Source organism: Eucyclogobius newberryi, unplaced genomic scaffold (genome assembly GCF_026437365.1).
Source record: "Eucyclogobius newberryi isolate DKJ021-1_F unplaced genomic scaffold, fEucNew1.0.hap1 SCAF_17, whole genome shotgun sequence".
NCBI lineage: Eukaryota > Metazoa > Chordata > Actinopteri > Gobiiformes > Gobiidae > Eucyclogobius > Eucyclogobius newberryi.
In genome coordinates, this window is record NW_027315801.1 from 22126859 (window position 1) to 22148932 (window position 22074).

Sequence of the window (22074 nt, forward strand, 5' to 3'; positions counted from 1 at the left end):
TAATTTATGGGAGATTTACAGTTTTTGAAAGAAATCCCAAACTTATGACGCACAAATATTACCATTATTTGTTAACTGGATTGGTTCCACAAGCTTGTTATATTAATCTTAGGGCTTTAAGCGCTTTCAACTGAGAAGATCACACATTTGGGGTGGAGTGATGGCACAATGTCTAAAGCTAAAAAAATGTTGTACTGAGTTTGAACTTTGTGTCAGTATTTGTTTCACGTGAAGGGTAATAGTGTTGTAAGTGACACATGTTTTTATATATATATATATATATATATATATATATATATATATATATATATATATATATATATATATATATATATATTTATTAAGTGACATCAATATTCCATATATTTCTGTTATGGGAGGTTTTTATGGGAAAGCTTACTCTATTGCCACCACCTCTGCCCATTTATCTTAATCCTTAATGTTTTAAGTTTAGTTGAACAAAAGACTGAACTCAGACTGCAAGTTATTTATTGTTGTCACGGTTGTTTTACACATTCCAAACAGATACTTATTACAAAATCAAAAGAAAAACACACTGTGTCTTTCCTGAGACAGTTTTAAATATTGTTTCACAAAAAAAATATTTTCCACAACAAACCAACGTGCACACATCTACACACTGCAAATTGATGACATTAGTTCCAGAATTGTATCTTCAGTGCAATTCCTTTTAAATATTTGCATGAAGTCCCCTTATAGATTCTGGTAAAGTTTGTTAGTAAGAAGTTGGTGGGACCTCACAGTTATCTTCAAAAAAAGGTAAATCCTATAGGCTAAACTAAAATAAGAAGTTCATGCTCCAGAAGAACCCTTTCAAAGCCAAACTGAAATACAAATGCACTGCAAAATGCCACAAACTGTGATCAAATAGTTGGATGTGTTCATAAAAGAATGATTTTGCCAATATTTTAAGAACATTTGACCTTGAATCACAAACAGAAACAGACTCTGAATAGAAACAAACAAAACTCAAAGATCCAAAATCTTCAAAATCCAGAGTGACAGTTTATCTTCACTCCACGATCTGAGGAGATAAGAAACAAAATTATAATCTTGAATCCTAAACGTTAACTGAACCAGGACTAGGCCAGATCCAAACCAATATAATAGTGTTGCTTGATAATAGTATTGTTCTGAAGCAGTTGGATGGTGATAAGCATCACTAGTCCTAATGAAATATACTTTTTTAATCCTGAAAAAGCATGTTTGAATGTTTGAATGAGTTTTTAAAACTGTTATATTCACCTTTAAATAGTCATTGCATATATTTTCAAGCCTTCAAATTCAACGGTCTAAATACATTCAGAGATAAAGAACTGCAGATAAAGAATTTCCACCACTTTTTAATCCTACCATTAGCAGTTTCAACCAAGTAACAGGAAATGTATAAAAAGGATTTCACATCCTTGATAAGACTTGAAAAGCTATGCATTGAATATAAATTGAAATGTATACCGCAAATTCTGTGGATGAAATTCACAATGAAAAATAAATTATGAATAATAATAATAATATTATTTCAGGGTTGAAAAAGAGTTAAGACATTAACCAGCATTTAAAATTCCAAATCTGATGAAACAAATGATCTTCTATAGAAGTATAGCAGGTCTGTTGTGTACTACAGTAGAATTGTTTTGTGTACCTGTGCTGTAACTTTGACCATCTGCTCACGAGTTCTGATTCGCAGTTTGTTCACAGTGGTTTCTGCAATGTCTGCGCGCTCTTCAGCGTCGTCTAATTCGTGCTGGATTTTTCTGTAGCGAACACTATTGGAGCTCACATGCTCCTCCTGATGGACACAACAGGGACAGGAGAACTCAGTATGTGGTAGTATACAGTAAAGTACATAGGCAAATAGTTGAATAGTCGTTGTAATTGTGCAGTACTGACAGCATTCTCGGCCTGTCTCTTGAAGCTCTTCACTTTAGTCTGAAGTTTGTCCACGAGCTCCTGCATCCTCAGCAGGGACTTCCTGTCTTCTTCAGACTAGAAAACACATATTTATTATAGCCCCGGTCCCCTCCTTATCTGCCTGTCTTTTCCCAATTGTCAAGCAATACAATTGTCAAGCTGTTGCATTGTTGCTAATGTTTAGTAGTCATAGTAGTAGTACAAGTAATATTATTTATGTGTTTTCTCTACCTGAGAGGTGAGCTCCTTCAGTCGCTTCTCGTAGCGTCTCACTCCTTTGTGGTACTCCTCACTCTTCTTCTGTTCCACCATCAGTTCTGTTTGCAGCTCCCGCACCTGCAGAGTAGTGAGCTGGGTCAGAACCCGAACCAGTGCAACACCATGTCCATCCCATTGGGTACAAGTACTCAGTAAAGACTACTGAGTACAGCAGGAATCTCCACTGTTTGTTTTTTAGGTCTACATAAAATATACATTCATACTATACTATACTATACTATACTATACTATACTATACTATACTATACTATACTATACTATACTATACTATACTATACTATACTATACTATACTATTGTTTACATTTGATCCATAAAGGTTATGGAGTGAAGTGAGCTGACTTGAGCCTGGATCCTGATAAAGAGGACCTAGCTTGTTGTTCACTGTGCACATTTTAGGTTAATGTGAAAACTTAAGAAGACTTGCTTTAGACCAAGTTCTTACCCGGTTCTCCAGCTTGAGCAGTTGTTTCTTGCCTCCCTTGAGAGCCATCTGTTCTGTCTCGTCTACTTTGATCTGCAACTCTTTCACCGTCACCTCCATGTTCTTCTTCACTCGCCCCAGATAAACACTGCTGTCCTGTTCCTTCTTCAGCTCCTCGGCCATCAGTGCTGCCTACAAGAGAGGCATTCAAACAGTATTTACTGGAACCATCAGCATGTCTGCAGGGAAGAGAATACGGTAGTAGCAGGCCCACTGCATTTCTGCTTAGGTTGCCCTAAGCAGAAATGCTCAATGGTGCCCCCATTCAAAACATAGAGGTTTTATGTCCGTAATACAACCTTAAGTTGACTATTTATTATATTGTTTATGGGTTAGGGTTGTTTTTTTATTGCATGTAGGATATGAGGGCCCTCATCTAAGAGGGTTTCAACTAAAATAATTATATTTTCTGTATTTGGGTGCATTTGTGATCCGATATCATTAACAACTCCGCCCCTGCTCCAGAGTCACCCGAAGCCCTTCTCCTGCTCCTCTGCAGAAAAGAGCGAGGCTCTAACGCTACAGGCTGCAAACTATTGACACTTTCTGTTGCATTTATGAAAACATAATTTAGACATTTATAAGAAGTTGAACCACTTTGGCTTTGCACACGCCGTGGTGTCAGCTCAACACATCGCACATCTTGTTTCATTCATTCCCTCTTTTTCATGGTTTCTAATTGAAGATGAGGCCAAATTTTGTTTCTTGTGGTAATATATGTATGGGGATCAAATCTGTTCCCAGCTGTTCCCCTGATCCGTCTGCATCCGTTTAAACTGTGGCTTGTGTAGCTGCTGAAGGGAGGAGGTTGGTTTATGCAGTAATCATTTTAATAAGGTTTAGTAATAGGCATTCTTCTGTGGGAAGCATCTGAAAACATTGGACATCAAACAAATATTACCCAGCAGAAAACAGGACATCTCTCTTATCAGCCCATTGAGCTTACGCCTTAAGTGGTGATCTCTTAAGAGAGATCAAAAGGGGGAATGAAGGGAATACCAAATATATTAACTTTACTAAATTGTATTAAACTGTACTTTGATATACGCTGAAACTATGAAGGGTTTAGTCCTTACACGCAAACGCGGACACACATATCCCATTGTTCCTCTAGGATGCACCCTTTGATAAGAAGCTTGAGAACTGCAGACAAACTCAAGGACAACTCCATATAAGGCAACAGCGACGAATTATGTGCGTTATGTGCATAATGGGAGCAGCGGCACTGAGTACTAGTTCAACTGTAGTTCACTGGACAGTTTGGATCAGACTTACATCAGTGATGGCCTTTTTGGCTTTTTCATCTGCATTCCTGGACTCAGTTAAAGCCTTGTCCACTTCTCCACAGAGCTGAGATAGATCAGTCTCAAGCTTTCTCTTGTGGTTCACCAGACCTGTGTTCTAAATAAGAAGAACCAGATTTAACAAGATCAAATTGGTACAAATCGGTCCGAATCAGACTAGATCCTTATGAATCAGTTAATTTCCTTGCAGTACCTGAGTGCTCAGCACGTTGACTCTTTCGGACACCTCCACCAGTTCATGCTCAGCACTCCTTCGGGATCGATCTGTCAGGTCCAGCACCTCCTTCAGTTCATCCTTCTCTGCCCCCATCAGGGAACAGCGGCGCTCCAGTAGAGCAATCTGTTCTTTCAGCTGGTTCGACGCCTGTAGCTTCTCCTCCAGGTCAAGCTGTTGCTCCTTCACCTGATACAGGACAGAGACAAAGCCACAGGTCAGACTATATACTATAATAGTCTCACATACAGTATACAATACCAATAAAGGCTGAGATCGTACAAAAAAACACGCAAAAATAAAGAAGGATGTATAAGAAGTGTAAGTTAAGAAAAAAAAAATCAAGCGGGGAATTGGTTTCAAAAAGGGCCTCTGCTTTTTAACGGTCTGTCTGAACCTGAGGTGAGTCATAAGAGGGGGCGGTTTTAGTAGGCGGGGCATAGTGGGCAGAGTATGGATGAGTAGACAGACCCAGGAAGACTTGCTGATTGCAATGCTTTCAGCTAATGGGATCCATTTAAATAAACAAATAGACAGAGTGATGGGTGGGTGAAGTTACCTGGGTCTGCAGCACTCTGATGACCCTCTGACTCTCGGCCGCCTGCCGATGGGAGTGACTCAGTTGAATCTCCATCTCATTGAGCTCTGACTCCATTTTCTTCTTCTGTCTTTGTGCCTCACTCCGACTGCGGCACTCAGCTTCCAGACTAGATTGCAGCGTCTCCAAAGCGTGCTGCTGGTTCCTCCTGGTGGATTAACGCAAGTATTGCATTTTGGATTAAAATTAATTAATACTACTGTCTGTATGCATCCGATGTTCCCGTTAGGGTTAAAATGTCTATTTGTGGTCCAAGCCGCATGCAAAACTGATATTCAAGCATTGCTGCTGGAAAGGTCTTTAAACGTTCGGAGGTAGTACCGCAGGTTGTCAATCTCTTCATCCTTCTCTGAAATCTTGCGCTCGATCTCAGACCTCACTTGCTGCAGCTCCACCTGAACTCTGATTGTCTTTGTTTCCTCATGCTCCAGTGTTCCCTAATAATACAATCACATGAACAAAAGTGTCATTACAGCAGTAAAACATTCTGCTCTCCATTTGTATTTTTTACATAAATGTAATTATCCTAGTATTCCCTATAGCATATCAGAATATAAGGTACAGTAACAAACACTGTATTTGCTTGCGATATATTGTACGCATGACTTTACTATACTTCTAACAACGCGTGCCTCCTTGCACTTTTGCACTAAATATCATGATACCTCTACATCCTCCAGTGCCGCCTTGATGTCGCTCTTCTCCACGTCCAGAACCTTCTTCATCCTCTCAAGCTCCAGAATGGTCTTCCCTTCATGGCCCAGATGGTCTGTGAGGTCCATAATCTCATCTAGACCAATTAGAGAGCACAGAGTCAGTCACATTGCAGATATAAGTCCTTATCCTGTTCCTTTTTCTGTGTCAGTGTAGTATACTTTGCATTTATAGTAAATCTCAACCCAGTTTCAGAAGTAGTACATGGCATTACCTTGCAGGTTCTTGTTGTCGCGATTGACTGTCTCAAGTTGTTCTAGAGCCTCTTCGTAGCAGTTCTTCAGTTTGAATAGTTCAGTGCTGAGACTGCGTGACTCCTTCTGCGAGATCTCTAGCTCACCCTGGCTCTCTTCAAAACGTTGCTTTGCCTCTGTTAGTAACTGTTCACAAAAAGACCAGCAATAACATAACTAACCAGTAAAAGCTATGCTGAGAAATTGTGCTTTGGATTTTAATGGACAGAATGTGGTCCATACCATGTCAAAGTTCCTGCTCTTTTTGTCTAGGGCTAAAGCATTAGCATTAGATCTCTCTAGTTCCACCACTAGGTCCTCAATCTCGGTCTGCAGTCGGAATTTGGTTTTATCCAGAGAACAGCACTTGGCCTGGGACGCCTCCACTGCTTCCTCCAGAGACTGCAACTTCACTAACAGTTTTTTCCTGAAACAAACAGGGAAGAGAAACGCCAGACCCATTATAGTCCGACTGGGCTGGTCAGACAGACTGTGGTTGTTTAGTGGGTTCTGCCAACTATAAAACATGTGACAGTTGAAGCCTTTGCCTGTTGAACACAACTTGCAATGTGTAACAGCAATGTAAGCCATTCAAATGAGGTTAAAGAGCCCACCGTCCCTAGTATAAGGATTATTGGTCACTTGAGTGAAACAGTTAGGAGTGCAGATTAATGTGAACCTTTAGGGTGCATACTCTGTGTCCTCTCTCATAATAATCCTTGTGTACCAGGTCTTAGATATGCTGCATGTGATGCAGTTCTTACTTGGCCTCTTCCAGCTCCTCGATCCTCAGCACTGCGTCAGTCTCATACTTGGTTCTCCACTGCGCCACCTGGTTGTTGGCCTTAGACATTGCCCTCTGCAGTTCAGTCCGAGCCTCCTGCTCCTCCTCTAACTGCTCCCGGAGGAGGCTGCCGTCATGGCGCAAGGACTGGACTGCATGGGCTAGAGCCACACGAGCCTAAGATAACAAATAGAATCTTTTGGTATACTCTGTAACGAAATACAATATATTCAATAAACGATTGCTGATTTCTCTTCTTCCGTTCTGAGAGATTGTCAGCACATTCTACAATCTGAAATCTATAAACTGTACAACAGGCACACACCCATCATAACCTCTGCACTTGATCCAGACCCAGACAAGTCCAACATTTACCTTGCTCTCCTCCTCCAATTGTCTCTTTAAATCCTCAGAGTTCTGAGTAAGCCCCGCCTTTGAACGTTGCAGCTGACCAATCAGAGCGTCCCGTTCCTCCAGTCGACGGCTGTACTCCGCTGCAACAACACACAATGCTTTGATACATTCTTTTTTTTTTGGACAGGAAAGATTAGAATGGATGAGAGCGGAGGGAGGACATTCAGGGAATCGAACTCACAACACTGCGGCCGGCTGCACATGAAGCCTGTCATACATGTGCTGCGCCGAACACTGGGCAGCATGCTTTGTTACATTCTATAGGTAATATGTCAGTGTAATCCCTCATTCGTCCAGGCGTGTTCCAAAGTAGAAAAAGCTTCAGTTGTAGTCATCTGGACTCAGTTAGAAAAAATAGACGTTTCGACTTTCATCCAAGAGTCATTGTCAATAAAAGAATTTAGGTCGAGAACTCCGATATTTATACTATTCTGTGGTAAGTCCAGCCCATTGGGAGGAGCCTTCCTGAAGAGGAAAGAGTTGTTTGTTTCAACAGAAACTTACCCTCTTGGTATCTACCGAGCCTATTCAACCCTTTAATGGGCTTAGTCTCCCCTTTGTCTTTGTGAGACCCTGGCTCACCCACCCTGAGGACCTGATTAGCATCTAAATGTCCTGGTACTGGTCCTCTACCTCTCCAGGGGTTCAGGATCCCATTGTAGACTACAGGAAGATTGAACCTTAGACCTCCGTTTCTGTTTAAAGAAGGTTTTTCTTTTTTTAACAAAAATAGCTTCCTTCACTCCTTTTTCAAACCATCTTTTCTCCCTGCTTAAAACCTTCACCTCACCGTCTTCAAACGAGTGATTAGAGGCTTCAAGATGGAGATGCACGGCACTCTGAGGTCCTGAACTAGTATTTCTTCTGTGTTGATAGAGCCTCTTGTGTAGAGGCTGTTTAGTCTCACCTTTCTTCACTGCATTGGATAGAATAAACTACATTCCTCTGTTTTTGAGTCGGCAACTTGTCCTTAGGATGAACCAGTTTTTACCACAGAATAGTATAAATATGGGAGTTCTCGACCCTAATTCTTTTATTGACAATGACTCTTGGATGAGAGTCGAAACGTCTATTTTTTCTAACTGAGTCCAGATGACTACAACTGAAGCTTTTTCTACTATTCTATAGGTAAGACTGAAGTAAAACAAGGCAAAATCAGCTTTGACACAGACCTGCCAATCTACATGCTGTTTATACCAGCTAATAACCAAAAAGGATTCAACTCTGTCAAAGCCAGGTCTAAATCAAGTTATACCTGTCTCGGTGAGGGCACGGGCCTTTGATGTAGATGCTTCTGTGAGTTGCCTCTGGAGGTTCTCCACTCGATTCCGGCTCTCTGTCAATTGATCCTCATATGACCGACACAACTTCTCTGCTGCACCCTGATACAAAACACAAAAACTGTTAAGGTCCTTTGAAACCTCTCAAGATGGTTGTCAATTTGTATCTCTCGAAACCTGTATACTTCAACCCAGGCCTAGTCAACCACAGGCTTTTACCGATTCATCCTAACGTAGTTCTGGTTTGGTTACTGTTTAAGCCCTGGCTTTACCTTGGTCCTAGTGAGGGACTCTACGGTAGAGGCCAGGTCATCTGCGTGGAGCCTGGTTTCAACCTTCTCCTTCTCCAGTTTTTGCTTGGATCTCTGGAGGTTATCAATCTGCTCGCTCAGCTCGGTCACAGTGTCCGAGTGTTTCTTCCGGAGAGTGGCTGCAGTTGTCTCATGGTGAAGCCCTGCCTCCTCCAGCTCCCGCCTCATCTTCAGGAAGTCCGCCTCTCGCTTCCTGTGTGCACAAAAAAGTAAACCATAAATAATGGTTGTACGTAGCAAGTTGTAATTAGCTGAAGATACCCAAGAGTGAGTACAGGTCTATAGAGTACCTGTTGAGAGCGATCTGAGCAGCTGAAGCACCACCCGCCTCTTCTAACTTCTCTCCCAGCTCCTCCAATTCTCGTGAAATGTCGTTCCTCTGCCGCTCCGCCTTCATTCTCCAGGCTCTCTCTGCATCGAGAGCCTCCTCCAGCTCCTCAATACGTGTCTGAAAGATAAAGTTTGGCTCAAAATGTCATTGACTAAAATGCCTCACTACTCACGACTACTTCTCAGACTGTCACTGAAAAGATGCCCGCATAACTTTTACATAACTTAGACTGAATCTAACTCCAGTGTAACTCAAATCTCAAACACACCTCAAGCTCTTTGATTTTCTTCTGCAGCTGAGACATTATGCTCTGTTCATCCTCAAGTTTGGACTGAAGCTGGGCTAGCTGCCCCTCCTTCCTGCAAAATACCAAGGTCAAACCAGGTCTTATCAATTTTAAACAAGTATTTTAGACAAGTATACTTCTTAAGGCGGTCTTCCAGATTATCCTTCTGGGTCTCCAGGTCCCGAACTGACTCCTGGGATAGTTTCAGGTCTCCTTCCAATTTGCGACGTGTCTTCTCCAAGTCCACACGCGCCTTCTTTTCCTGCTCAAGGCTGCTCTCTACCTGTAAAAAAGGAAAGAAAGGCCAAAAATTCCGCCATTAGGTGTGGTTTTCCTTTCCCCCTCAGAAATCTGGCATCTGAATTAGGATTTACATGGTCAACTTGTTGTTCCAGTCTGGATTTGGTTTTGCACAGAGCCGTGACCTTCTCCTCCTGGGTCTGCAGATCCTGGAGAGCCTGCTGATGGGCGTCCTGCAGAGCTGACTTCTCTCGACCCAGAACCAGGATTGACTCATCCAGAGTGCACATCTCCTGAGACAGGTTCTTCAGCTGAAAACAAGGCCAAGAATGACTGAAGTTTAATCCTGGTTCAGACCTGGTTTTCCCCTGGTTTTCCTCACCTTGTTCTCTACCCCATGCCTGTCTCGCTCCACTCTGGACAGGGTCAGTTCCAGCTGGTCCACATCTCTCTTCAGCGTCACTACCTCATCTTCCAGAACACGTTTCTTAGCTGTAAGTGTGGCACTGACTTCCTCCTCATCCTCCAGTCGCTCATGCATATCCTTCAGACGCTGGTCCAGATGGATCTTTGACTGGATCAACTGATTACACCGGTCCTCTGCATCTGCAAGATTATCCTGCTCCTGAAGAGAAAGAGGAGAGGGGGCTCCAGGATTGTATTACTACTTCCCCACACTTCAAAATAACTTAAATTAGCTGTGATTTATAGCCATTTTATGGATCTTTCAATTTGCAACTACACTGTTCAGTGACAACTAACACAAAGTCCAAGCATTCTGTCCATAACGAAATTATACTATTATTAGCTATTAAACATTAAGGACTTAGAAATATAGTGGTAAATAAATAAGAATTTATATCAGTAGTAGAAAAAGATTCAGTTGTAGTCATCTGGACACTGAAATACAAGATGTTTCAACTCTCATCCAAGAGTCATTTTCAATCTGCGGATCTAATCTGAGAACTCTAATATTTATCCTACTTTGGGCTAAGCCCTGCCCACCGGGCGGAGCCTCCTGATGATAGCCTGTCCTGTTTATCTGTTTGTTTGCACAGTTTTAAGTTTCATCTTAAACTAATCTTCTTTGTTACCCTAACAGCCCTGTAATGGGCCATAGATATATGTTGTGTTGGATGAACATCAGGATTTCCATGGTATGACATTTAAAACAGTGCAAACTGAATATTTTTCTACAATGTAACACTCGTTACTGGACGAATGAGGGATTACACCGACTAATTTAACAGTAGTATACTGCAGAGAAGGAGCTTGTGACTTGTGTGAGACTTACGGCCTGTAACTGGAGGGACAGATCATTCTTTTCTTGAACCAGAACCACCTGGCGCTCCTCAGCCTCCCGGCGCTTTCCCTCCGTTCTAAATATGACATTAAAAATGAAGGTGTAATCCCACCAAAACATGCTAAGATCTGGGGTAAATTCTGGTGGGCTACTTGTCAAAAGCCTCCTTGAGTTTAGTGAAGTCATCGTTGAGGGTGGCGAGTTCTTTCTCCACTTGTGCGCTCCGGAGTAAGGGGCGGAGTTTATAGAACAGCATCATCCATGGCCAGGTACGCACAGAGAAGAAGGCGCGGAGGTTGAACTGGATCACCACCACTGCATCCCTGCAGCACACAGAGGGCTCAGACTATGACAGAAAAGGTCTGAATAATGTCTTCTAACATTGTAGAATTGTCATGTATGATCTGCACCAAACACTTCACAAAACATTTTCATAACTAATGTAAAGTACAGGAGCACCTCCTGTGTTTGAGAGAGAGTTTTGTGAACTGTTTGAAGAGGGCTATCCTAACACCCAAACACAAGATTTATAACATGTATTGCTTCACCCATTGATTCTGCAGAAGTTCACAATGCTTTTCAGTCCTCTGGGACATTTTCTCTTTTGTTTTTCCTGACAGACCATGCCTTTCTCTGCTAATCCACTTGTCAAGCCCATAAACTATGCTGTATTACGAAGTAACAATTCAGTAACGCCATATTTAGTCAAAATTGAGTAACAATTAAAAAAAAAACATAAATTTTTACTTTAATTCATAATTCAACACAGACACTACTGTGTCTATGTAGACATTCACTTCTGCACTACATCTATAAATTTAAATGTAAATTTTGTGTACATACTTACATATAGTAAATTTAAATTGTTTTTCGTTAATGCATACCTTATTTGATATATTTTGCTGTACTATTATTCATTGTTGTATGTTGCACCGAATCACCAAAGCAAGTTACCAGCCTGTGGTATTCACTAACAATAGCAATAAAACTTTTCTGATTTTGATTTTAATATAGAGCTTGAAGGTCAAATCAGTTGTGATGGTTGTTATTTGCTAAATAGTTATCATATGGTAATACATAAATACACTACCATAAGTGTATTTCAATCATTCACAAAGAGGAAAACATAATTTTTTTTCTCACTGTAACAGTGACACTGCAGACACTGCATTTTAGTAGGGCAAAATGGGACAAGTAATGGGACAATGGGTAAGACAGTGTAGCACATTGTCGCACAGTGTGGCTGGCCTGCCTGAGAGCGCCACCTACAGACTGGGACACACCTGTAAAGCAACATCTTGTCGCGCTCCATCCTCATGAGTTTGCCGCGACACATGGCCTGCACCGTGGTCAGAATCTGAGACAGACGAGTGTCCCTCATGTCCTCGAGCAGTCCCAGCAGACCCGCCTTAAAGAACACCTGCCAGAGGTAAAATACAGGTAAAACCCAAAGACAGTATTAAAAGTTATATCAGACAAATGGATGCAGATGACATACAGACAGGAGAACCAGGGAAGATGCATGTTAGACAGGTAAGTTACAGGTGAGAGACAGGTGAGGGACTGGTGTAAAGATAAAGTGTACCTTGGTTTGTCCAAATTTGTACTGCGTGTGGTCAATGTCCAGAGAAGTGAGCAGTTTCTCCACAGCCTTCCTACTATCCACAAACGAGTCCTCCGGGATCGCAGCCGGGTTCAGGATCCGGTACCTGAAGACAAAGACAGGTAAACAGGAGTTTTTAACCTGGTTCAAACCTTCAGTCTTGATTTAGACCTAGTTTAGGCATGGCTCACACTTCAGACCAGATGATGTTCTCCTGAATTTGATCTGGTTCAGACCAGTCTAGTTTTTGTCTCACCTCTGCTTGAACTCTGCATACAGGATCCTGTTGGGAAAGCCTTTTCTGCAGATACGGATTCCCTCTAAAACTCCATTACACCTGAGCTGATGCAGGACCAGGAAAGGTTCCATCACACCTGGGGCAGAAAGCGCATGAGAATTAAACATAGAACTAATATAATTTAATTTGGTATTTTGATAGAAGGAGTAATGTATAACTATAAGCTAATGGTATTTTCTTGGCCCTGTTCTGGATTTTGTAATGACATGACTCAGTACTTAATGACTCAGTACTTAATGAAGGGAAACCATGTTTTTGCAATAAGACTGTACTATTATCTTTGTTTGGACACATGCTGGGAGCTATGTAAGAATATAAAAGGTTTCGGCTCTGACCTGGGTTCTTGGACTCGTTAGGAATGATGCAGCGGACAAAGTGTGGCTGAGTGCTGCGCAGGTTGGCCATCAGTTTGTTCAGGTTTTCCTAAAATATTAAAATCCTGATCAGGAGAATTGTGAGTATGCAGTCTATTTGATCAATGATATGGTAATGTATGAATGATTGTGATTGTAGAGTGCTACAATCGATCAAGGCTGTGTGTGCTTATAGGAGGAGGCCAGGAGGATGGCGAAGGCATTTTGATTTGGAGTAAATATATTTGCAATAACATCAACACGTTTCGACTACTTGCAATATATATATTATATTATATATGTATATTCTATTATAGTTGAGTTCGAGTTGTAGCTGTGGAGACATTCTGACCCCAAGACACAACAAATTGCAATTCTATGTTATTGATGGTAATTTTATAGTGTGCCATAATGGGACTAGTGCAGGTAACTTCACTTATTGATTAGCTCTGCGTTCGTATTGGATTTTTGTAATTAAAATATGAAAACTGCATATATTGTGATTTAATGGACTGACTTTATGGAGCTGTGAAACGGTCTGGAACGAAGCCCCCTTTTTCTTCCTGTGCCTGGTTTCCGCTTTGGGGTCTGATGCTGAACACATTTAAACATTAAACATGTTAATTTATTCAGAATAGTTGATATGAATACAAAGATCTCATGGAGAAACCAACCCATGTCAGAGCTGATGTAGTCATCAAACAGTCCAGCTATCAGCTTGTTGGAGGATTTTTTGAACAGCGTCACCACCGTCTCGTTGAGGGGATCACGGTTCTTATCCAACCAGCCCGTGATATTATAAGGAACCTAAAATAATCAAAGACCAGTTCACACCAAGTGTAGTCCTAGTTTGTGCCCTGTCAATCATTCTAGTCTTTAGCTCTGGTTCAGTCTTGGATGAGCACTGTTACTGTTATACCAGGTCAGTCTTACGTTCCTCTATGGACCTGGTTAATTCCTGGTCTACACCTGTTCTGGCCCTGTTAGTTCTGGTGTTTGAGTAAGATTTAGTGTTGTTAGATCTGTTTAAATCCTGTTTTTTGGACTCACCACTCCTGCATAGTGGTTGACCTCAAAGTGCGTCTCGTATTTGCGTTTCTTGTCAGGTCGTGGTCGGAGGAAGTTTGGAGACTTTCCCAGATGATTGTCGTATAGTTTTGTTTTAAAGCTCTGGTCTGTGGCCTTTGGAAACATGCACTCTTCCTCCATGATGGACAGGATTCCCATAGGCTGAAGGACAGAGGACAGAGGAATGTGTAAGTGTAAATATGTAAGTGTACAATGTTTATAGTAGTTCTAGTAGTACCCGCTCGATGAGGTCAATGCAGGCCTGCAGGTCCAGTCCGAAGTCTATAAACGTCCATTCGATGCCCTCAGTTTTGTACTCCTCTTGCTCCAGAATGAACATGTGGTGGTTAAAGTACTGCTGCAGCTTCTCGTTTGTGAAGTTAATGCACAGCTGCTCAAAGTTATTAAACTGAAACAAAATAAGACTAGATTAGAACCAGGACTAAAACATCATTCATTCAGAGCTAACCAGAACTGACCTAGTTCTAAACCACATTAAATGAATAAGAAACAAGGCCAGAAAATACTGTGAAAGAACCTCAAAAATCTCAAAGCCAGCGATATCCAGGACTCCAATGTAGTATTGTCTTGGCAGAGGGGTGTACAGAGATAGGTTGATGCGACTCACAAGCCACCTAAACATTCGATCATAGGTCGCTTTGGCCAGAGCTGCAACAGCATAGTACACCTGAGATACAAGAAACACACACAAGACTGGGTTGTACCTTAAACCAATACAAAAACAAACCTATTTATTTGTGCACATAATTAATTCTTACTGTGAGCCAACTTGCCTATCCAAAGATTTGTTTAACGGGAGGTGTGTGGTTGTTGCCTGATTTACTGTGTGTCCTTTATTTACACATGGTATGTAAATAGGTGTTTACCTGCTCCACTGTCTGTCCTTTGACAATATACTCGTTGCCCACTTTGACTCTGGGGTTCAGCATACCCTTCAACAGGTCTGCAGAGCTGATGCCCATCAGGTATGCTGCTTTGTCCACACCTGGGTACAGACATACGTACAGCATACTTTATACACAGAACACACATACATTAACATAATATAAAGGTATCCAGCTTTGTCCACACATAGTACTACACCAGAGTGCACAGACACAAGGCTTTTTCCATTCACGTGTAACAAAACAGACACAAATTACAAATTGCTTACTCTCTGTGCCATCGGCCTCGGCCTGCTCCTCTCTCTGTTTCTTCTTGAACTTCATGTTTCCGAAGTGCATTATGGCCCCAACTATTTTATAACAGCTGTACTTCTCTTCCGCTGTGAAGCCCAGGATGTCCATGGCATGCTGCGAAACAATAAGTGAATTAGTTATCACTTGAGGCTGTTTCAGGGAACATCCCACATTATGTATTGAGATACGGGCAGAAATACCTATTGTTATTTAGCCTCTGCCCTATACAACCACAGAAGTGGGATCATTTACTATAATTGATCTGGTTATGGGTTTTCATTTTGGAATAACGGTGATTAGCACATGAATATTTGATAGTTTGTTCAAATGTGCACCAACTTTTCAGGAGGGGGCAGTCAGCTTGTCTCAATAGAAATGTGCTTGTGTTGCCTACAATGTTCCACAGTGTGGCATTTCATATATGTGTATCTTCTCTTTATTCAATTACAGGCGTTTACTGCTAAATAAAACATGATTTCTTACAGTGAGCCAACTTGCCTATCCAAAGATCTGACCTGTAGATTTCTCTATTAGTGTCACATGCTTGTCTCTATGGAGATAATAATGAATAATAATGCCATATTGTTGAACATTCCAGGGAAAGCAATATTCATGAGGAAAAGCAGGTGGTGGACCTGAAAGGCTTATAGTCCTATTAGTCCTTTCCCATTTATGTTTGTTCAGTAGAGTTAGACTTGACTCTTACATCAGTGAGCTTAAGCTCCTCTGCATCGCTTATGCTTTCCACAGTGGTTACTCCCTGAGAACAGAAGTGGTAGTCATATGGGTTTGTGGTCACCAGCAGCATATCTGTGAAGAATGAAAATGTATTAACAATCAAGTCAAGTCAAATTTCTTTAAAAAGCACATTTTAAAAAAACACGACCTCGGAACATCTAAGATCATCAATCAATAAAACTGTATTAGCAATAGCTTTAACATATTCCACTTGGGGTTGTGTTGCTTTGGTTCCTCCTTGGAATGTAGTGGTGAAGGTGTGGGGCAGGTTTTCTGATAGGAAACCCACTGATGCAGAGTGAGCAGGCTTACCTTGCAGCTCTGGCTTCTGACTAGACAGAATCTGGTAGTAGATATGATAGCTCCTCTCTCCTGGCTGCTGGAAAACTACTCTGGATTTCTCCAGAAGATCTGGGACAAAATACACAAACTCAGTGAGTCATAAGTGTAAAACAGTTTAAAACATATGAACATCGTTCAGTAGTAAACACACTCACAGATGTTGATGTCGGCTGAGGCCAGTTTGCCAGTTGTTCCAAAGTGAATCCGGATGAACTTCCCCTTAATTGAAATATTATATAATGATTAATGATCATGTGAATTCCCCTCTTTGTAATTACATGTGTTATGTTTCAGTACAAAGTGAATCATACAAAGCGTGAAGAGTTGTCATTGCGAATGGTCTTGGCGTTTCCAAAGGCCTCCATGGCAGGGTTTGCCTCAATGATTTGGTCCTCGAGAGAGCCCTGAGAAAGACCAGAACACAGTTTAAGACAAGGCGCAGACCAACTTTTATTTAAGTATGTTAAGAATAAGTAATTTCTCTCATTTATCAATATCTAGAAGGGTAAAAAATAAACTAAATAAATAAATAACAATAATGCATTGAATACAGTAATATAAATATATAAAAAAGTATTTTGGCCTCATGGGAGATTATTTTATTACTACAATTACAAACATTACAAATCCACACACTATTGTAATGTGCTGTTTAACCACTCTGCTACAATGAGCTAACCACAGTGAAAAGCAGATGTTTTTACTCCTTTCTTGATGTTCTCTCCTAGGGATGCAATGATGGCAAAGTACTGGATCACTCTCTTTGTGTTGACGGTTTTCCCAGCTCCAGACTCACCACTGAGAGAAAAGAGTGAGAAACAGAGTATAATCTGGGTTTTTTCACACTTTTTTGGATTTATATACAATGACCACTCAATAAAAATAGATGTACGTGATCAACATGGACTGGTTCTCGCGATCTGAAAAAAGAGAGATTTTTAAACATTGAATTGGGACAACAGTTGCTTGGTTAGTGGAAACCTTTAAACTTACTCTGCAGCAGGTCGGTGTAGGCATTGTCAGCGATAGCGTAGATATGGGGCGGAGTCTCCTGTCGGCGACGCCCTTTGTAAACCGTGATAACCTGCTGAGTGTAAACTGGGAGCCACTTATAAGGGTTCAGGGTGACGCAGAACAGGCCTGAGTATGTCTAGAGCACACAGAGAAAGAGTGACATCTCATAATAAATAATAATCAAGTAGAAGTATTTTGCAGTCATTGAAAAAGTATTTGGTGAAACATTTCTTGACAATTGACAACTGATTTGATTTAGATTTGGTGTAAACAATACGATATATACTATAGACAATACATGGGTTTACTTAAAAAAAAAACATATTGCATAGTTTTACATAGTAATTAATAGGGATGTAAAAATAACCGAAATAGTGTGATATTGTACCATGAAATGTCTCAAAATAATATTGTGTATAATATATCACAAATTACAAGCTTCTATGCTTAAAATGCACTATTTGTAAATACACAAAAAAAACTGAGGGAACAACACAGACCATGATGCTTTCCTCCATGTCAGTGGACACCATGAAATATTTAATTTTATGTTTTGGAAGAGGACATTAATTATTTGTACCAAAGGCTTCTCAAGTCTTTTAAAAAGCAATTCCGTTAGCATCTTCAAAATAGCTAAATAGATATTGTACAGTGAGATTTGGATATCGTTACGTCCCTTCTAATAAGTAGCTCGAATAGGTGAGTTTGACTGTTTCTGAGTGGTTATAGGGCGTGTGAATGAGAGCATGCTCCGTCCTTACATAGATCATCCACATTGCGTATCTCCTCCTCAGGTTGAACAGGACTGACGGCTCATTGAGGTGAGTTAACATGGCCATGTCTTCAAGCATGTCAAACTTTGGAGGGTTCATTGGCTTTAGGTCGTCCTCCTTCACAATCAGGAACTGAACCAGGATCAGAATCAGGTCCAGAAACAAGAACAGAGCCAGGGCCCGGACCACAGAGAGGGCCAGACCAAGACCAGAGGCCAGATCAGGTCAAGAACACAGAGAGATAAGAACCAAAGTTATTAAATAATCAACATAACTCGACACTAGTGGCCTTGTTAGGAGTTTAGCTGTGGTTTAGACTTTAGGTGCAAGTAGCCATGAGGGTTTAGGAGGCAGGATTTAACTGATTCTTCATAGTTTGCTTAGTAGAGTTGGGCTAATAACTTTTTTGGTGGTAGGGCTCAGGCCAATTGAGAGAGTGTAGGATTTACCCGTCCATCCTTGGTCTCCACAGTGCTCTTGTCTCCGTTCAGTTCTTTGACCTCCACCTCCACATAGGCTTCCACCTCATCAGGCATCCACACTCTCTTAGTTCCTTCAGAGAACCAAGAAAACAGGTCTAAACCAGGACTTAACAAGGTATAACTTGACTTGACGTGCACAAATTGAGATCAATTTACACTAAATGAAGCTCAGACCAGGTCTGAACTCAGATTTAAACTGGTCTCAATTAAACATGGTCTTACCATCAAAGGCCTGGGCCTTGGCTGCCAACTGCTCAAGGTTTGTAAGTCTGAGGAAACGAGCGGATTCCCCAAACTCTGCCATGTCGAGGAAGTGCGACGACATCTGAAGAGTGATGGAAGGAAGTAAAGGAGTAACGAAGGAGATAAGGACAGAAGAACATGGGAGGACTCAGGTTAGGTTAACAGACATGTCACTGTCAAGATACAGATGAATATGTCTGCAGAGTTTAAAGGACATCTAATGTGAAGGATTTATCTTTGAGGCAAGATCTCTCTCAAATGATCTCAACATTTCAATTACAACAGATCAGGTTGGACAAGACATCCACTGCTGCCACAATTATTAGCTCCTAAATAGATATTTTTAAATACACTTATTTTACTTATTTATTGAACTTTTCTGAGAAACAAAAATATATTTTACAATCGGTCATGCACATTTTTGGATTAGTGGTCTCTGCCTGTCCCATTGAGGGGTATTTTTAGTCCTGGTCCAGATATCGGTCTAATGGTCTTAGTCTCTCTGATGAACAGCTCCATGTGACTCCGTGTGCACAGCAGCTGAGAGCGCACCAAAGTCCCTCTAAACCTGGAATAAACCTGGTCTACAGCCGCGTCTAAGCCAAACTAAATCCTGGACAAAATATGTCTCTCGAGCTAAACCCACAATGCTGAAATGCCTCTGGACTCACACCAGTCCTAGTTCTGGATCAAGACCTGGGAGAAACAAGTTTCCTGATGTTATTATTTTGATCAGAGAAATCCAACCAGTTGTGTAGAGCTGGTGCTGTCATGGGCTCAGACCCAGGTGAACCTATTACCACTTAATCCACAGGCCCCAGGTGAACACAGGTGAACCAGAAATGAAAGCAGAGATCCACACTACACATAGGGTAAATTTAACTTTCAATCTTTGGAAGACTTTGAACATTTCAAATAAATCCAACACAGACTTCCAGTGGTTCACCTGTGAAGGTGTGGTCAAGCAAGAACTAAACCCACCGTGTTATCTCATACTAAATATTCTTAAGAGTGGGTGATGGAAAATTACCTGAAAAAATGCAGAAATGGGAAAAGAAAAGACATTTGGACTTTTGAAAATGTTACAAATAAAAATTACTTCTCTGCTTCTCTCCCTGATCTAGTTGAAAACGTGTAGACACAACACTCCCCCACTAGTGTCTGTGTGCATCACCACATCCTTCCACTCACCTTGCTCTGCTGGTTCTGTCCCAGTCAAGTCCTGATTTATGTAGTTTGTATTTGGGTCCGACTGGTTCTGTTGGTTTTTCCAGATCCAAGTCTGGATTGGACTCTACTCTCTGATCTTTATAACCTCATGTTGATGGTCATGTGACATGAGCGCCGTGTCCTGATTGGTCCGTTCAGGGGGATCTGTAAAAGGCTTTGTCTCTATCTTTGGAGGCTGACTACATTTTACTGTCCATCAGTGACACTGAAACATACAGTGCCTCTAATAATACTGGATCCTCTTGATTGGATTTATTATGAAGTTTTGAATTATAATCATCATCATCATCATCATCATCATCATCATCATCATTATTATTATTATTATTATTATTATTATAGTACTTTTACTTCATGTATTACCTCACCGGTGGGACTTAATAACATCAGCGTGCCTAGGGATGACAGGTGGAAATTAGCTTGAGCTACAATCTGGTACAATGCATCTCCTCATGATACCACTGAGGCTGTGTATCTGTGATGAAACATTTACAACATACAACATAAATCTGTCCATCCTTGGGTCATCACTGTCACATGTGTCTGCTCTGTCTGCAGTTATTAGACAGTTCCTCTTTATATGATCTATATTTGCAAAAAAGAACCTGTTCAGTCACTCACCACAGATTTACTTTCTGCGACCATCCCTCTGTCACTCCTCCCTTTGTCCCCCTGTTATTCAAACACTTTACAATCACTTATAGTACTGACCAGCCACCCCACCCATCCCCATCTCTCCTTCTCTGTTATTTTACTACTCAGTCAGAGATGTATTGTAATGTCTCTCTCTCTCTCTCTCTCTCTCTCTCTCTCTCTCTCTCTCTCTCTCTCTCTCTCTCTCTCTCCTTTTGCGTATGAAGACCCATGATCAGCTGTTCTTCTCTTCCTCTCTCTTAGTGTGTTTGTACACTCTCTCTCCATCCCTCTATCTCAGATCAGCTGTCTGTTTGTTTTAATAAAACCCAGGGCCTGTCTGTCAAATCCAATTGTCAAAGTGAATTATGACACCGCTAAAATGTTGTTTATTACAGTAACTTACGTAGTGTAGTTTCCAAGAAGCAGAAAAGGGGCCAACGGAAAAACTGAATAGAATTTTAGGTGTGCTTCCAGCAAGATGGTTCAGGGTAAGACACATCCTCCAACTCCTCCGGTGGGATCCCGGGGCGGTCCCAGGCCAGCCGAGAGACGTAGTCCCTCCAGCGTGTCCTGGGTCTTCCCCGGGGCCTCTTCCCGGTGGGACATTCCCAAAACACCTCCCCATGGAGGCGTACAGGAGCAGATGCCCGAGCCACCTCAGCTGGCTCCTCTCGACGTGGAGGAGCAGCGGCTCTACTCCGAGTTCTTTCCGTGTGACTGAGCTCCTCACCCTATCTCTAAGGGAGCGCCCAGCCACCCGGCGGAGGAAACTCATTTTGACCGCTTGTATCCGCGATCTTGTTCTTTCGGTCATTACCCAAAGCTCATGACCATAGGTGAGGGTAAATCGAAAGCTTTGTCTTTTGACTCAGCTCCTTCTTCACCACAGCAGTCCGATGCAGCGATTGCATCACTGCAGATGCTACACCGATCCGCCTGTCGATCTCACGTTCCATCCTTCCCTCACTCGTGAACAAAACCCTGAATCCTCCACTTGGGACAAGGACTCCCCACCCACCTGGAGAGGGCAAGCCACTTTTTTCCGCTTGACAACCATGACCTCAGATTTGGAGGTGCTGATCTTCATCCCGGGTTCACGGCTGCAAACTGTCCCAGTGCATGTTGCATTTCCAGGTTTGATGGAGCTGTCAGGACAACATCGTCTGCAAACATGATGGCGTCCTGTGATCCCCAAACTGGAGACACATTTATTTCCATGTGGAAAAATAAAACCACAATCACACTGATTGGGAGAACTCTCCTTTATGGCCACCTCTTCATGTTTTTTAAAGACAGTTTAAGAAATTGTGTTTGAATATTTCCCCACTCAAAAGGACAGTGGGGTTTGGCAAAAACACTTTTTCGTCTTAAGTTTTATATTTCTTATGA

At 41.6% G+C, this 22074-nt stretch overlaps 2 protein-coding genes across 2 annotated transcripts in view; both read right to left on the reverse strand.

Moving 5' to 3' along the window:
• Positions 1–472: 472 nt before the first annotated feature.
• LOC140363109 (myosin-7B-like) lies at positions 473–20093 on the reverse strand. Its single transcript, XM_072449445.1, has 45 exons — positions 20011–20093; positions 18799–18901; positions 18544–18647; positions 18083–18226; positions 17301–17457; positions 17200–17227; positions 17012–17105; positions 16619–16711; positions 16463–16526; positions 16278–16376; positions 15934–16037; positions 15203–15341; positions 14916–15034; positions 14567–14716; positions 14267–14437; positions 14011–14190; positions 13635–13767; positions 13478–13554; positions 12943–13030; positions 12566–12683; positions 12292–12415; positions 11990–12126; positions 10859–11029; positions 10698–10782; positions 9786–10028; positions 9538–9714; positions 9301–9446; positions 9146–9236; positions 8837–8994; positions 8508–8739; positions 8211–8337; positions 6917–7035; positions 6522–6718; positions 6001–6184; positions 5739–5904; positions 5476–5600; positions 5132–5247; positions 4772–4958; positions 4192–4401; positions 3970–4095; positions 2656–2826; positions 2164–2268; positions 1912–2007; positions 1664–1810; positions 473–1045 (listed from the first exon to the last, which is right to left on the reverse strand). Exons 2-45 carry the CDS (start codon positions 18899–18901, stop codon positions 1034–1036), a joined length of 5817 nt encoding a protein of 1938 aa, XP_072305546.1. The 5' UTR covers positions 20011–20093; the 3' UTR covers positions 473–1033.
• LOC140363113 (uncharacterized) overlaps positions 7704–22074 on the reverse strand; it is a 34765-nt gene continuing 20394 nt past the window's right edge. The window contains exon 6 of the mRNA XM_072449451.1: positions 7704–7714. The gene's annotated coding sequence lies outside the window, so the exon portion shown is untranslated. The remainder of the gene's footprint in view (positions 7715–22074) is intronic.

Excerpts from the sequence above, each read along its gene's own strand:
- LOC140363109 (XM_072449445.1), bottom strand. The coding sequence starts at position 18,901 with ATGTCGTCGCACTTCCTCGACATGGCAGAGTTTGGGGAATCCGCTCGT. Across the intron at positions 16,712-17,011 it reads GAGAGAACATCAAGAAAGGA|GGCTCTCTCGAGGACCAAAT; the intron begins GTAAAAACATCT and ends GGTCTTTCTCAG. Across the intron at positions 9,447-9,537 it reads TGGAACAACAAGTTGACCAT|GTAGAGAGCAGCCTTGAGCA; the intron begins GTAAATCCTAAT and ends CCTTTTTTACAG.